The 17,659-nt window shown below is 39.7% G+C and overlaps 1 protein-coding gene across 1 annotated transcript in view; it reads left to right on the top strand.

The window, feature by feature from the left end:
• The window catches only part of LOC133619714 (uncharacterized), a 119,613-nt gene that overhangs the window by 44,941 nt on the left and 57,013 nt on the right, over window positions 1-17,659 (top strand). The window contains exons 4-10 of the mRNA XM_061980954.2: window positions 903-1,022; window positions 4,608-4,646; window positions 4,746-4,799; window positions 4,870-4,923; window positions 8,995-9,102; window positions 10,539-10,592; window positions 13,260-13,313. Coding sequence (XP_061836938.2) covers window positions 903-1,022; window positions 4,608-4,646; window positions 4,746-4,799; window positions 4,870-4,923; window positions 8,995-9,102; window positions 10,539-10,592; window positions 13,260-13,313 — 483 coding nt within the window. The remainder of the gene's footprint in view (window positions 1-902; window positions 1,023-4,607; window positions 4,647-4,745; window positions 4,800-4,869; window positions 4,924-8,994; window positions 9,103-10,538; window positions 10,593-13,259; window positions 13,314-17,659) is intronic.

The following is a 17,659-nucleotide window of genomic DNA, read 5'->3' as shown; positions in this document are numbered from 1 at the left end:
TGGGGTCATTGGCAGCAAAACAGGCCCAGAGCATAGTACTACCACCAGAGTGCTTGATGGTAGGCATGATGTTCCTGGGATTAAAAGCCTCACTTGTTCTCATCCAAACTTTTTGCTGGGTATTGTGGCCAAACAGTTACATTTTTGTTTTATCTGACCACAGAACTTTCCTCCAGAAGGTCTGACTTCCCATTAATTGATTAACGTGGACCCCGACTTAAACAACTTGAAAAACTTATTTGGGTGTTACCATTTAAGTTAAAGTTAAAGTACCAATGGTTGTCACACACACACTAGGTGTGGTGAAAATTGTCCTCTGCATTTGACCCATCCCCTTGTTCACCCCTTAGGAGGTGAGGGGAGCAGTGGGCAGCAACGATGCCGCGCCCGGGAATCATTTTTGGTGATTTAACCCCCAATTCCAACCCTTGATGCTGAGTGCGAAGCAGGGAGGTAATGGGTCCCATTGTTATAGTCTTTGGTATGTCTCGGCCGGGGTTTGAACTCACAACCTACCGATCTCAGGGCGGACACTCTAACCACTGAGTAGGTCAATTGTATGGAATATGTACTGTACTGTGCAATCTACTAATAAAAGTATCAATCAATCAATCAATCAGTGTGATGTCAGCAGATTTGGTCACATTTTCAGTAGACCCATAATAAATTCATAAAAGAACCAAACTTCATGGATGTTTTTTGTGACCAACAAGTATGTGCTCCAATAACTCTATCACAAAAAAATAAGAGTTGTAAAAAGTATTGGAAACTCAAGAGAGCCATGACATTATGTCCTTCACAAGTGTATGTAAACTTTTGACCACGACTGTAAGTCATTCCTGCTTCATGAAACCATGTTGTATCAAAGCTGTACTGAATACACCGAATTGTGACGTATAAAGGGTAAGATTGGCCCTGAAGGGAGTCCAGGAAAAAGGGGTGAGCAAGGACCTGCAGGACCACCAGGTCTACCAAGCCTTTACCTTTGGAGGAACACTGCTGATGAATGGGCTGCCTTCCAGGTATGATACACACATAACATACTTCATTACTGTACTCAATGTTCTCTTTGTCTAAACTGGGGTTCAAACACAACTTGTTTTTTCACACATGTCACACGTCCATCATGTTTAATGTCTTAATATTGATTAAACAATTTATTAACATATGTACCGTATTTTTCGGACTATAAGGCACACTTTAAATCCTTTCATGTTCTCAAAAACTGACAGTGCGCCTTATAACCCGGTGCGCCTAATGTACGGAATAATTCTGGTTGTGCTTACTGACCTCGAAGCAATTTTATTTGGTACATGGTGTAATGATTAGTGTGACCAGAGATATGTGTAGACTGCAATATGACGCCAGTAAACAACACCAAAACTTTAAATGTTCCAAAATAAAGAACATTACACACGGCACACAAAAATCTGTCAAAATGTTTTAGTATGACTTCAAAGCCGCACCGCTTGATGGATTGTCGGCCCATTACGGCTACCGTTGTCACAGATACAAGTATTACTATGGTGTGTGTGTAAGGACTGCAAAATGGCACCCATTAGCAGACATATTATCTGCCGTTTTGTTTCACAATATTATGCAAAACCAACTTTTCTTACCTTCTGGTACCTGCTGATATGTATTTGAGATCTGCATAAGTCCCGAAAATTTGTCCGCCACTGTAGTCCGTGACGATGCCGTAGTCATTGATGAACACAAACACACTACATTGATCGTGCTCTCTATTTTGCTCATTTACCAGACTTAATCCATGATCTCAATCGATCATCTTTGTGTGCTATCAAGTTTGCCTTTGTAGAAGGCTAAGCAAGCTACACAACAACTTGAGCTAACATTGCTAACTAACATTCACACATTTCTAACTTACTGTTATTACTTACCGTTTCATTGTCTCCTCCATTACCATAAAGAGTGGGCACGGGTTACGCCATTTAAAGTAGTTTTTCGGAAAATCCATCTTTTTGTGAAAGGACTTTTCTTTGCACACACTCACAGTTGAAAGCGCATTGCCACGAATTATGAAGTTAAAAGTAAAGCACTTTTTGCTTCAGAGGAGACTGATAGTTTGTGTAGAGACTTGTGGTGGTTAACGCAAACCAGACAACATTTTCTTTCACTGGGTTTCAGCTGAGATAGGCTCCAGCACACCCCGCGACCCAAAAAGGGACAAGCGGTAGAAAAAGAATGAATGGATGGGTTTAATTCAAGTTTTTTCATATGCAAACTTTTAGCAGATTAGACTTTAGTGCGTGCAAGAAGACATCTGTCCCCGTCTGCTTGGTCTTTATACGATGACATCAGCCACATGTTGCAGAAGACACCCCGAGTATGTTAGAGGGATGAGGAGCCCTTTCCTATGCATAAAAGGAATGGATGAGAAAAACGAGTCTGGTAGGGTTTTGTGGTTTACGAATCATACTTTGAACTTCACCCCCAAGAGGCCTGTCGGTGACGGAGTCAGGAAATTAATTGCAGAACATCTCATCTCAGATCCTTCATCATTTGGCTCATAGAAGGTTGAATTGAGGCAACTGGACTGCAGATAAGATTTTTTTGTCAAACACTTCATTTAAGTCTCCACACTAATGATGGTTCTTTGCTCAAAATATTGCATAGATTTTGCTGTAAAGACTTATCTTTATGCTACTTTCTGGCTTCTTTGTTTTGAGAGGCGAAGTTGTTAGATGCAAATGAATCCCTCATTACTATCAATCAATAAATCAATGTTTATTTATATAGCCCTAAATCACAAGTGTCTCAAAGGGCTGCACAAGCCACAACGACATCCTCGGTTCAGATCCCACATAAGGGCAAGGAAAAACTCACAACCCAATGGGATGTCAATATGAATGACTATGAGAAACCTTGGAGAGGACCGCAGATGTGGGTGACCCCCCGCCCTCCTCTAGGGGAGACCGGATGCAATGGGTCTAGCATAATATTGTGAAAGTCCAGTCCATAGTGGATCTAACATAATAGCGAGAGTCCAGTCCATAGTGGGGCCAGCAGGAGACCATCCCGAGTGGAGACGGGTCAGCAGCGCAGAGATGTCCCCAACCGATGCACAGGCGAGCGGTCCACCCCGGGTCCCGACTCTGGACAGCCAGCACTTCATCCATGGCCACCGGACCTGTGCCCCCCCTTCCACAAGGGAGAAGGGGGCAGAAAAGAAAAGTAACGGCAGATCAACTGGTCTAAAAGAGGGGTTTATTTAAAGCAGGGGTCGGCAACCCGCGGCTCTAGAGCCGCATGCAGCTCTTTAGCGCCACCCTAGTGTCTCTCTGGCGCTTTTTAAAAAATGCATGAAAAATGGAAAAAGATGAGGGGAAAAAAATATATTTTTTGTTTTAATATGATTTCTGTAGGAGGACAAACATGACACAAACCTCCCTAATTGTTATAAAGCACACTGTCAGCTTCACGGATTCGAGTATTTGGCGAGCGCCGTTTTGTCCTACTAATTTTGGCGGTCCTTGAACTCACCGTAGTTTGTTTACATTTATAACTTTTCTCCGACTTTCTCGGACGTGTTTTATGCCACTTCTTTTTCTGTCTCATTTTGTCCACCAAACGTTTAAGGTTGTGCGTGAATGCACAAAGGTGAGTTTTGTTGATGTTAATGACTTGTGTGGAGTGCTAATCGGGCATATTTGGTCACTGCATGACTGCAAGCTAATCTATGCTAACATGCTATTTAGGCTAGCTATATGTACATATTACATCATTATGCCTCATTTGTAGCTATATTTGAGCTCATTTAGTTTCCTTTAAGTCCTCTTAATTCAATTTATATCTCATGACATACTATCTGTATGTAATATGGCTTTTCATTTTTTGCGGCTCTATACAGATTTGTTTTTGTGTTTTTGGTTCAATATGGCTCTTTCAACATTTTGGGTTGCCGACCCCTGATTTAAAGGCTCGAGTATACAAATGAGTTTAAAGATGGGACTTAAATGCTTCTACGCCCACTCACGTTGACTAGCCTTTCGTCCCGCCCCAGCAGCCTTGTTTACTGCAGTAGTTGTTTTTTTGTTTTGTTTTGCTCAGACTAGGGTTGAAGGGTATACCGGTATTAGTATAGTACCGCGATACTAATGAATCATATACGGTGCTCCCGTGCCACCGTCGTCGTTACTTTGTGACATTGCTGGTTTACGAGCAGAGGAGCATGTTCGGCAGCGCACAATCACGGAGTACTTAAAAGCAGACACAGTGTGTAGACAGAAAAGGGAGAACGCACGCATTTTGGCTTAAAAACTAATGATAAAGGTGAAGTTATAACACTGAAACGCCCTCAGTGGGCTAGTGGTTGGAGTGTCCGCCCTGAGATTGGTAAGTCGTGAGTTTAAACCCCGGCCGAGTCATACCAAAGTCTATGAAAATGGGACCCATTACCTCCCTGCTTGGCACTCAGCATCAAGGGTTCAAATTGTTGGGACTTGTGCTGATCCCAAATACAGATAAGCAGGTACCAATAAGTAAGATAAGTTGGTTTTGCATGATAGGATCACTTTCTGATTTATTGTACTTGTTGTCATCAGTTGATAAATCAGTAACATAATCCTGTTTTTTCATCATTGTAGAAAACTAATTTCTACCAGTTGCTGCGTGCTGGTTGGCCCGTAAGTATGCAGTGATGATCACTTATCTTTATTGTTGTTTACATTTGGTTACATCACCTTGTTGACCTGATTCTGGTTTCCCTAATTGTGATCATGCAGACCGAAGAAGGTCCTGTCGGACCACCTGGAGAGATTGGCAAGACTGGCATGCGGGTTAGGAATTTGCCTTACTAATGAAGATAATATTTTTTATGTCATTTTCTTGATTATAGTTGTTTTTCAGGGCGCTCCTGGTGAACCAGGGGAACGCGGTCGACCAGGGACGCCAGGAGAGACGGTAGGTAGAGATGCTGGACTCTAGGAATTAGTCAAACAATACTGAAGCATGGATGCATTGTGAAACACACACCCTCTAAGATCCTTACAAGGTACTAGGGAAGTGGTGCAGGACGTAGAGCTCCTTAACATTGAGGGAAGTGGTGCAGGAACCAGGTGGGGTTGAGGACAGGGCTCGAGTATAATATGCTGCTGTTGTTCTGTTTCAAAGCGAGCACAGAAACATTTATTCTCTCCAACCAGCGACCCACTCAGGTCTTGATTGACCACATGACAATGTTGTGATATATTGTCAGAGGTGGGTAGTAACGCGCTACATTTACTCCGTTACATCTACTTGAGTAACTTTTGGGATAAATTGTACTTCTAAGAGTAGTTTTAATGCAACATACTTTTACTTTTACTTAAGTATATTTATAGAGAAGGAACGCTACTTTTACTCCGCTACTTTTATCTACATTCAGCTCGCTACTCGCTACTAATTTTTATCGATCTGTTAATGCACGCTTTGTTTGTTTTGGTCTGTCAGACAGACCTTCAAAGTGCCTGCCTTACTGGTGACGTTTCACTTCGTTCCACCAATCAGATGCAGTCACTGGTGACGTTGGACCAATCAAACCTGACTTAAACAAGTTGAAAAACTTATTGGGGTGTTACCATTTAGTGGTCAATTGTACGGAATATGTACTGTACTGTGCAATCTACTAATAAAAGTTTCAATTAATCAATCAAAAGTGTGAAGGAAAAAAGATACTTTTTTTATTTCAACCGTACATCCCGTCAAAAGCCTAAAGACTGACCGCACATGAGGACGTTCCTGTCTTCACAATAAAAGTGCCGCTCCGTCGCGCCTGCGCTTTCAAAATAAGAGTCTCCGAAAGCCAGCGCAAACAAGCTAGCAAGCTACGGAGTTTGCCGCCAATATATTTCTTGTAAAGTGTATAAAAACGAATATGGAAGCTGGACAAATAAGATGCCAAAAAGCCACCACTTTCATGTGGTATTAGACAGAAAGGAGGAACTTTTCTTCTCCTCCATTTGAAAACGTGGACGTTATCATCACTACTGTCTGATTACAATCAATGCAAGTCATCAGAATCAGGTAATACACCAACTTATATTCTAGTCTTCATGAAAGAAAGGAATCTATATGTTAAACATGCATGTATATTCATTAAAACACCTTTAACATGTAAACAAAAACAGCAAAATAAATAAATATAAATTATATACTGTATATATCAATGTATGTATATATATATATATATATGTATGTGTGGGAAAAAAATCACAAGACTATTTCATCTCTACAGGCCTGTTTCATGAGGGGGGGTACCCTCAATCATCAGGAGATTTTAATGGGAGCATTCGCAAACCATGGTTTATATAGGGCACAGAGTGGGTGGGTACAGGCTGGCCTAGGGGCGTGGTGATTGGCTCATGTGTTACCTAGGAGGTGTTTCCGTCTATGGCGGCATGTTGTTACAATTTCGCTGCGCTTGTTGAGGGATGACAGGTCTGGACGGTAAATAATAAACAGTTTCTCTTTCAAGCATAGGTTGCATCTTTTATTACCACTATTGTAAGGTGTGCTGGATGCAAGAATTTGCCATGTTATTGAATATTCAACATTATTGTCTTTGAGGTCCCAAATGTGTTTGCTGAGTTCTGTGGTATTTCGCAGGTTTTTGTTCCTGAAAGAAGCCTTGTGATTGTTCCATCTGGTTTTGAATTCACCCTCGGTTAATCCTACATATGTGTCGGATGTGTTAATGTCCTTGCGTATTACCTTAGATTGGTAGACAACTGATGTTTGTAAGCACCCCCCGTTGAGGGGGCAATCAGGTTTCTTTCGACAGTTACATACTTTGTTGGTTTTGGAGTCGCTCTGTCTGGGGGTCGACGGCTCATTTGCAATTGTTTTGTTGTGGTTTGAGATGATTTGTCGTATATTATTCATGCAGCTGTAGCTAAATTTAATGTTGTTTTTGTTGAATACTTTTCTTAGGGTGTTGTCTTTGGGAAAGTGTTTGTCAATCAGATTGAGGAATTTGTGTCCAATGTTCGTTGAGACGTTTTTGCTGTATGGGGGGTTGTACCAGATGATGTCGTTTCGTTTTCTGTTCTTTTTTGGCTGGTTTCCTGGCGTGGGTTCATAGGTGAGGGTGAAATTGTATCCGCTTTCATCAAGGGCTTTTTGGTACGGGGGGGTTGCTTGGTCAAATTCAGCTTTGCTAGATGACAGCATCGATAGCCTTTTATTGATTCCGGTAGGTATTCTTTTCGTGGTGGTGGGTATGATATGAGTGTGTATGTTGCTCATCAGTTACTCAGTACTTGAGTAGTTTTTTCACAACATACTTTTTACTTTTACTCAAGTAAATATTTGGGTGACTACTCCTTACTTTTACTTGAGTAATAAATCTCTAAAGTAACAGTACTCTTACTTGAGTACAATTTCTGGCTACTCTACCCACCTCTGTATATTGTAGGTCATGATAAACTTCTTGTGTTTTGTGGCTGAACAGGCTGGACTCATCTGTCCGTCTTTTAGTCCATCTTGGCTTTTTGAATTACCCTTTTCAAATCTGCTCAAGCAGTCCTGTACAGAGCTCTGTCATCTCTACCTAAAGCCAGCATCTTGGGTTCTGAGGGGTGTGTGGACAGGTCTGGTCATCCAGGGTTTTTGGTTTGGGAAAACCCGAATGTTTTTGTCCACAGTCAGATTACAGAAGCAGAGGTTGACATACTCCAGTGGAAATCTTGTGAATGTTTTCAATTCCTATGGCCCCACATACAGTGTGATGTAGTCCTTTCTTACCTTTCTAAGACCCTGTCTACATTAAACAAATAATTATTTAGCCTAAACCCCGTGTCAGCCACACTAACCCATCGTTTAAGGTTACCCTCCTGGGATGATTTTTTTCACGGGTAAGTGCGCCGTGTATTTCTTGAATTATAGTAGTTAATTTACAGATACAAAGTCTCCAAGGCAGAAGTGTATTCGAAAATGTACATTAACAAACGCCTCATTTATATAATTCAACCGGTATCATTCAATTTACTGCATTCTGAGTTGCGATGAGGTGGCTGTCATGATCTGTGGCCCGGATCATGTTTTGTTTAGTCATGTTGTGTTAGTTTTGGACTGCCTTAGTTCCTGTTTTGTGCACCTCTGGGTTTGTTTTGGTTACCATGGGTACTAATTGGGTTCACCTGCCTCTGGTTAGTGGTCGGCACGCTCACCTGCTGCCGAGCACTAATCAGAGAGCTATTTATTCACATTTCTCGCCACGCTCAGTCTGTTGAACAACTTAAGCTATACATCAAGCAAGAATGGGAAAGAATTCCACCTGAAAAGCTTAAAAAATGTGTCTCCTCAGTTCCCAAACGTTTACCGAGTGTTGTTAAAGGGAAAGGCCATGTAACACAGTTGTGAACATGCCCTTTCCCAACTACTTTGGCACGTGTTACAGCCATGAAATTCTAAGTTAATTATTATTTACAAAAAAAAATCAAGTTTATGAGTTTCAACATCAAATATCTTGTCTTTGTAGTGCATTCAATTGAATATGGGTTGAAAAGGATTTGCAAATCATTGTATTCCGTTTATATCTAACACAATTTCCCAACTCATATGGAAACGGGGTTTGTATGTTAGGCCAGCAGAGAATGCTTTGGTATCCTAACGGCACACCATTGGTTTTCATGACAAGACTCAAGTATCAGCTACTTTTCTTTGTAAGTCAAAGTACTTGAGAGCTGTCTACAAGATATTTTCATTCCCTGTGAATTTTGTTGAGTTATTACATCTTACAATCTTCATGTCAGAATGTGGTGATCCAGGATGATGCCTTGTATGTGTGATTAATGTCTTCACGGAACCGCTAACGTATCATTTACAGTGTAGTGTTCCAGCTGAGTGTGATTGTTTCGCTGTGTTCATTTAAGATTTTGCGCCTCGTCAGTTGTTCAAATGTCGCAGCTTCTCCCTAACAATGCTGGATATAAATCACAGTTGTCAGAAGTGAGTAACCTATGTGTGCCGCAAGTAATTTATGTTGTCTGGCAGGGGGAGCAAGGACCTAGGGGCCCTCGAGGAAAAGCCGGGGCCCCGGGCAGAGACGGGGGAAATGGAGAAGATGGACAGCCTGGGTCACTTGGTGTCACGGGGTTACAGGTGAGTTTTTGTTTTTTTTTGCACAAAAGGTGTGTGAACTAGATCAGTTTACTATTTTCATCATGGGAATGAGGCTCTTAATAATTTTTGTGATCCATTCTTTTTCTAGGGTGGAATGATTGTGGAAAATACAGCTTCAATGATTTTGCAAAATAAAAAAGTAGGAAGTTTGGAGTTATTTGGAATCTGGGTAAAAAAAATATATGCAACAGAAAGGGTGACATTTTTTTGTTGTAAATCTCAAAAATATCTTAATTTCTGACTTTTTTTCTGTAAATATAGTATCAGGCATTTTGAGTTGCTCATAATGTGTACTTCGTTATATTTGTCTACAAGGATCTTGACAGTAATTTATTAGCATAGAATTGCAAATACATGTTAACACGAAGTATATTACAGTGATTCAACATAAATGTTATTCTAAAAATAAACAATTAACATGAAAAAAAGAATTAGGTACACCCCCCCACCCATTATAGTTGAAATATCAAATTTGAAGAATAATAAATGTGTACTATAGTCCTTCAAATGGTCTGCAGATGATCGGAATGAAGCAACTTCCTGTGCACCATGTGACTAATGGAATATTCCAATTTATTTAGAAGGGGTGATGTTAGGTAACAAGATTCAGTAATTTTATAAATATAAAAAAGTATAAATAACTTATAATGTATAACACACACACACACACACACACACACACACATACATATATATATATATATATATATATATACAGTATGTATATATATTTATATATATGTGTGTATATTTATAAATATATATATATATATACAGTATGTATATATATATATATATATATATGTGTGTATATTTATAAATATACATATATATATATATATATATATATATATTTATAAATATACATATATATATATATATATATATGTGTGTGTATATATATATATGTGTGTGTGTGTGTATATATACATGCATACATATACAGTATTTACACACACACACACACACACACACACACACACACACACACACACACACATACATATATATATATATATATATATATATATATATATATATATATATATATATATGAGTCCCCTTCAAATGTATATATTTTATTTTCTGGGGATGCAAATGGAACAGATTGGAAGTAATGGTCCAGATTTTGTAATGTACGGGTAGCTTCTGATTCAATTGTATTCTTTACCAACCCTTGATGTAAGTTTTACTATCATTCTATCCTGGAAAAATATAAAAATAAATTCAGATAAAACTATCAGAGACAATCGAGCCCACAATTGGTGTATTACTGTATAATTTTTTTTTTTTTTTTTTTTTTAATATATTTTTATTGTTTTGATCATGTTTTATCATTTATGTTTTAATCTTTTGTTTTGTTTTATTCTATGTTTCTGATCATGTTCTAACTTCTTCACGTTAATTGACCTCAGGGACCTTGGGGTTACCGGGGCGAGCGAGGGTCCAAAGGGGAAAACGGTGATGAGGTAAGTAGGACAAGTATCAGATAAAACATTAACTGGTACATCATAACCTTCAGGACATAATTATGAACAAAAATATGCAGAAGTACAGTAGAATGTACAACAATTATTCTCAACAAAAGAGAAGAAATAAAACCACAGAGAAAAATTTAATTTATAAAACATTTGTATGAACATATAACACTTGCAACCTTTAGTATATCAGTATGTGGAATTTAATGGATTAAGCAAATAACTCAAACAATATACTAATATTATCCAGTTTAAGAAAATGTTCAAACTCAAAGTGTTTACAAAGTACAAAGTAGAAGAACCATGATAAACATTCTGAATGTATTGATAATCTCACTTATCTCAACATTTTTTTAATGTTATTGTTTATAGAGTATATTGTGAATAAATTAAGAACAGGAAGTGAACAAAAAGTGATAGCAACTGCTATGTAAAGACAAAGGGGTAGGATTAAATAATCTCTGCTTCGTCCAACTCGTTTTCGAACATGTTGAAAACAGAAACTGGAAATTGTGATGTATATTGTAATTGTGCGCATGTTCGAAATAAACTCAAACTCAACTCAACTCATCATTCGTACCAAAATAGTCGCCGACGGCTATCACAGTCTACCATGAATCAGTGATAATTGTTTTTGTTCACGGAAATAGTGATCATCGCTATGTGCTCAGTGAACTCAATGTGTCCAGGAAAGAAGTAATGGCAATGCTTAAAATGACCAAAAAACTGTAGTATAAATATTACTTGTTATTATTAGGGTAGGGCATCGTTTGGACTTGGACTATTGCGGTTCCAATTACAATTCCTCCTTCTGACTCCGGTTCTTAATAATTCTCGATTACGATTCTTTTAAGAGACAGGGCGAAACATGTTCTTTTCTCACTGACCTATTATGAATATCAATACTTGGAACTTGAATATAAATGTTATGAAGTATATGTATATTTATAGAGATGTCCGATAATGGCTTTTTTGCCGATATCCGATATTCCGATATTGTCCAACTCTTAATTACCGATTCCGATATCAACCGATACCGATATATACAGTCATGGAATTAACACATTATTATGCCTAATTTTGTTGTGATGCCCCGCTGTATGCATTAAAACAATGTAACAAGGTCTTCCAAAATAAATCAACTCAAGTTATGGAAAAAAAATGCCAACATGGCACTGCCGTATTTATTATTGAAGTCACAAAGTGCATTATTTTTTTTAACATGTCTCAAAATAGCAGCTTGGAATTTTGGACATGCTCTCCCTGAGAGAGCACGAGGAGGTTGAGGTGGGCGGGGTTGAGGGGGAGGGGTTGATGTGTGTGTGGGGGGGGGGGGGCGTAGGGGGTAGCGGGGGTGGATATTGTAGCATCCTGGAAGAGTTAGTGCTGCAAGGGGTTCTGGGTATTTGTTCTGTTGTGTTTATGTTGTGTTACGGTGCGGATGTTCTCCCGAATTGTGTTTGTCATTCTTCTTTGGCGTGGGTTCACAGTGTGGCGCATATTTGTAACAGTGTTAAAGTTGTTTACACGGCCACCCTCAGTGTGACCAGTATGGCTGTTGCTTTACATTCACTTGTGTGTGTGAAAAGCCGTAGATATTATGTGATTGGGCCGGCACGCAAAGGCAGTGCCTTTAAGGTTTATTGGTGCTCTGTACTTCTCCCTACGTCCGTGTACCACTCCGTACATCGGCGTTTTAAAAAATCATAAATTTAACTTTTTGAAACCGATACCGATAATTTCCGATATTACATTTTAAAGCATTTATCGGCCGATAATATCGGCAGCTCAATATTATCGGACATCTCTATATATTTATAGGTATATGTAGATGCTAGAAGTGGTCACAACATCGACAAAACTTGTCACTTTGGCGTACTGATTTTTAGAATGAACCCTGTAAGATCCGACCAAAACATCTAGTCTTACTCGCTAGCAGTGCTTATAGCTACAGATGGAGAAAACTGTTTTTCCAAGCATATTGTAGGAGCGAAGAAAGTGAGTGTCGAGGACAGTGCTAACGGAAGTGGATGATATGTGTGTGTATATGATATGTGTTGTGTTTTGTTTGCTCGGTCCTCTTTTTATCTTTTAACCTGTTCATTGTACAGCACTTTGGCTACCCCTGTGGTAAATTTTAAATGTGCTTTATAAATAAAGTTGATTTGATTTGATATTCATTGAATTGAAGACAGAAATCATAAAAAAATATTACAGAACGTGTACATAGCTAAATTGTTGAAACAGTTGGAGCGTAGCACTGCTAGTCTGCACAAAACTGGAGCAGAATTAGTCGATAACGACAGTCAAGGACGACACAATAAACTGCAGACATTCATCCATGAAAATATGGAAAAGGTGCTGATTTTTTTGTTTAATGGAGAGGCAGCTGGTAGTAGATATCATAGAATCCCACTCCTCAAGATAAACGCTGCACATTATTTTTACATTACTTCATAAAACTATTGTAATTGTTTGTTAGTACATTCCATTGTATGATACGAGTTAAAGTTGTGATGTTCACAGATTGAAAAGTAGGTACAAGCTGCGTCACAAAAGCAAATAAACTTGTATCCTGAGGTACCACTGTATATGAATTGTTCCAAAATGTGATTAGAAAAATCTGTATCATGAATGACATACATGTTTCTTTTCTAGGGTCTTATGGGCCCAAAAGGTCCCAAAGGGAAAACAGGAGAGCCGGGAGACAAGGTAAACTTTAAGCCGACATGACACCATTGTAATAATTGTGATAAAACTACTAAATTGTGATTATCGTGACACCACCTTTATTGGTGTATTTTGAGCTTCTTCTGTCATGTCCCACAGGAAACAGCATTTTTTTTTTCAAATCCTGTGAAGAACCTTACAATGTTGATCTATTTGTATTCTCATTACCTACAATTTTCACACTGCTGAATGTAACTGGAGGCCTGTGTATGGTTCAAGAATGAAGTTCCCTGGAAGTTCCCTGCCTCTCAAGGCCCCCCTGACATCTCACATGCCCTCCCAGAGAGGCCCTCAAGTGAACTGTCACTGTTCAGCAACTTTGCCTTATGAAGATATATCAAATAGTTTCACTTTGCTTCGAGCAAATACTACACAGTCTCTCCAGGAATTTGTGATGTGATGATTGCGCCAAATCACACAAGCTCAGGCAAACCCCGTAAATCAGACCTGGGAAAATTAAGGCCCAAGGGCCACATGCGGTCCGTTAAGCTTTTCAATCTGGCCCGCAGACATTCCCAAATAATTGTTTTAGATCTTTAAGATGGAAAGTGTAGCTGCCATTATGATGTGCAGTGATGTTTTCAAATGATATGTAAGTCTTGAACTATACAAAGTAATTCAATGGTTGGAATCTGCACTTTTGCATGATATACCGTATTTTCCGCACCATAAACCGCCCTGGGTTATAAGCCGCGCCTTCAATGAACGGCATATTTCAAAACTTTGTCCACCTATAAGCCGCCCCGTGTTATAAGCCGCATCTAACTGCGCTAAAGGAATGTCAAAAAAACAGTCAGATAGGTCAGTCAAACTTTAATAATATATTAAAAACCAGCGTGATGTGGGCGCGCATGGAGTCGTATATCAACATGGACGGAGCTGCGTGAAAAAAGCCACCCGGCCTCTTCGCGTAAACTTACCTTAACCACTCGCTCATCTTTTCTTCATCCATCCATCCCTTCGAGTTAGCTTTTATGATGACGCCGGCTGGAAAGGTCTCTTTTGGCAAGGTCTTCCTTTTGAATATCACCATGGGTGGAAGTTTCTGGCCATTAGCATGGCAAGCTAGAACCACAGTGAAGGATGACTTCTCATTCCCTGTGGTGCGAATATTCACCGTACGTGCTCCCGTTGTATCCACAGTGCGGTTCACAGGAATATCAAAAGTCAGTGGAACCTCGTCCATGTTGATAATGTTCTCTGGCCGGATCTTTTTTTCAGCTATCTTGTTTTTACAATATGCACGGAAAGTAGCCAGCTTTTCTTGAAAGTCTTTAGGCAGTTGCTGTGAAATAGTAGTCCGTGTGCGGATGGAGAGATTGCGTCTTTTCATGAACCGGAAACCTGTCGCTTAGTAGGAGCCATTTTGTGGTCTTTACAGATGTAAACACACAAAGGAAATGAAACGTAATATCCGCGCGCTTCTTCTTCTTCTATGGGGGCGGGTGGTTGCTTACAGTAGAAGAAGAAGCGCTTCCTCTTCTATAGGGGCGGGTGCTTACCTTGGCGGTTGCTTGCGTAGAAGAAGAAGCACTTCCTCTTCTACGGGGAAAAAAGATGGCGGCTGTTTACCGTAGTTGCGAGACCGAAACTTTATGAAAATGAATCTTAATATTAATCCATATATAAAGCGCACCGGGTTATAAGCCGCACTGTCAGCTTTTGAGTAAATTTGTGGTTTTTAGGTGCGGCTAATAGTGCGGAAAATACGGTACTAGTTACTATGGTAATCTAAGTCACAGCAGCTCAGACGAGGCACCAAGCAGTGTGGGTGGGGAGCGTTTCAACAGAGTGTTTCCAGAGCGGCCAGCCTGAAATGTGGTTGTCAGAGACAGACGCAGAAGGAGATTTTTACAACAAAGTTCGAAAGCTTAGAGATTTATCACATATATCAGATTGTAGGTGGGTTTATTTTTTAACCTTTACGTTCATATTTCGCTTTGTTTGTTGCATTTTTGTTGCGTATCGCTTCATTGTAAAATATGTCGATCGAGAGGGGGTGTGACGTTCATATGTTGTCAATATTCAGTGTTGTATCGTTCATAGTTAATATCGTAAATCCCACATTCTTTATTTTCATGTACATTCTGGGTGTCTCATTCAGTAAAAATGTTTTAAATTACATTCCGTTTTTTAAGGCGGTCTGTCATAACGCTTTTAGCATTCAATCAGACATTATTGTGAGGTTTTGTATTAGTGTTCCCAAACACATTTTTTCTCTAATTTTGGCCCTTTGAGTCAAAATAATTGCCCAGGCCTTCCATAAATTATGCACAACCTTGCAACATTTCGCCATTCAAATTTGTCTCTGAGCAGCGCTCAAACGTGCAGGTCAACCGTCTTTAAAACATATGTTTGTTTGTCGAGTAGACAAAGGAGGAACAACAACATGTAACAATTGTTATGTACAGGGGGGAGTAGACGGCACAGAAAACAAGGGGCGTAATATAGCTCTGTTTATTTATTATATATATCATGATATATATAATAATCAAACAATGTAGTGTGACAAAATCAAAGAGTGTGTATGGTGTGTGACTAAGTGTGGGAATGAATTGTTGTGTGTTACCGGGAGTGTTGAGCGAGAAGCGGAAGTCCTGGAGGGGAAAGGCATGGTCAAATGTCCATGAATCAAGCGTTTCGCTGGATTGTAAAATATGTCGACCGAGAGGGGGTGTGACGTTCATATGTTGTCAATATTCAGTGTTTTATCGTTCATAGTTAATATCGTAAATCCCACATTCTTTATTTTCATGTACATTCTGGGTGTCTCATTCCGTAAAAATGTGTTAAATTCCTTTCCGTTTTTTAAGGCGGTCTGTCATAACGTTTTTAGCATTCAATCAGACATTATTGTGAGGTTTTGTATTAGTGTTCCTAAAAATAGATATACCGGCCCCAAACACATTTTTTTCTCTAATTTTGGCCCTTTGAGTCAAAATAATTGCCCAGGCCTGCCGTAAATTATGCACAACCTTGCAACATTTCGCCATTCAAATTTGTCTCTGAGCAGCGCTCAAACGTGCAGGTCAACCGTCTTTAAAACATATGTTTGTTTGTCGAGTAGACAAAGGAGGAACAACAACATGTGACAATTGTTATGTACAGGAGGGGGAGTAAACGGCACAGACAACAAGGGGCGTGATATAGCTCTGTGTATTTATTATATATATCACGATATATATAATAATCAAACAATGTAGTGTGACAAAATCAAAGAGTGTGTATGGTGTGTGACTAAGTGTGGGAATGAATTGTTGTGTGTTACCGGGAGCGTTGAGCGAGAAGCGAAAGTCCTGGAGGGGAAAGGCATGGTCAAATGTCCATGAATCAAGCATTTCGCTGGATTGTAAAATATGTCGATCGAGAGGGGGTGTGACGTTCATATGTTGTCAATATTCAGTGTTTTATCATTCATAGTTAATATCGTTAATCCCACATTCTTTATTTTCATGTACATTCTGGGTGTCTCATTCCGTAAAAATGTGTTAAATTCCATTCCGTTTTTTAAGGCGGTCTGTCATAACGCTTTTAGCATTCAATCAGACATTATTGTGAGGTTTTGTATTAGTGTTCCTAAATATAGATATACCGGCCCTCAGACAAATTTTTTTTATAGCGGGGCGTAGGAGGTCCGTGTCCAAGCGGGAGATCGAGATCGAGATCCGAGAGGCAGTCGCGGGGTGAGACGAGACGCACAGCTCGTAACTCGGGAGCGAAGGGGTAGCTGCCAGGAACGACAAGGGGAGAAACACAAGACCAATCATAAAACGAAAAGAGAGAAAGAGAAACACGGGCAAGTCTGGATGTCTCGCCTCCATCTTTCCAGTGGTTAGCTCCGAGTTACGAAACCGGTTGTTATGAAGCTGACTGTGGCGCGTTCTTTCTGACGTCACTTCCTGTGTGGGGCGCGGTCTTTCTGACGTCACTTCCTCTCCGAACTCAGTTTGTAAACGATCGATGAGTCCACACAAAGCTAAGAGCCGGAGATTCAAGAAATTGACAGCGCACTTACCTGTGTAAAAAGTTATCCAAGGGGGGGAACCTTAAACGATGCGTTAGTGTGGCTGACACAAGGCTTAGACTAAATAATTATACTAAATAATTATTGTAGTTATCCGGCTTAATGTTGACAGAGCCTTTATAAATACCATAAAAATCCTTAATGGAACAATTCGCTCAATACCACTCCCATGGCTCCCTGTCCAATCAAACATTTCATCTTCACATATCCGACAAAGAGCACACACCCAAAGGATGCTTCAAAAGGTGAAACTCCCATCTACCAAGCCGCAAAGAAACATCCTCAACCCACCTATTGCTTGACG

Source organism: Nerophis lumbriciformis, linkage group LG20, assembly GCF_033978685.3.
Source record: "Nerophis lumbriciformis linkage group LG20, RoL_Nlum_v2.1, whole genome shotgun sequence".
Lineage (NCBI taxonomy): Eukaryota > Metazoa > Chordata > Actinopteri > Syngnathiformes > Syngnathidae > Nerophis > Nerophis lumbriciformis.
Note: the sequence above shows the minus strand (reverse complement) of the source record. Positions and strands in the feature narration are given on the sequence as shown.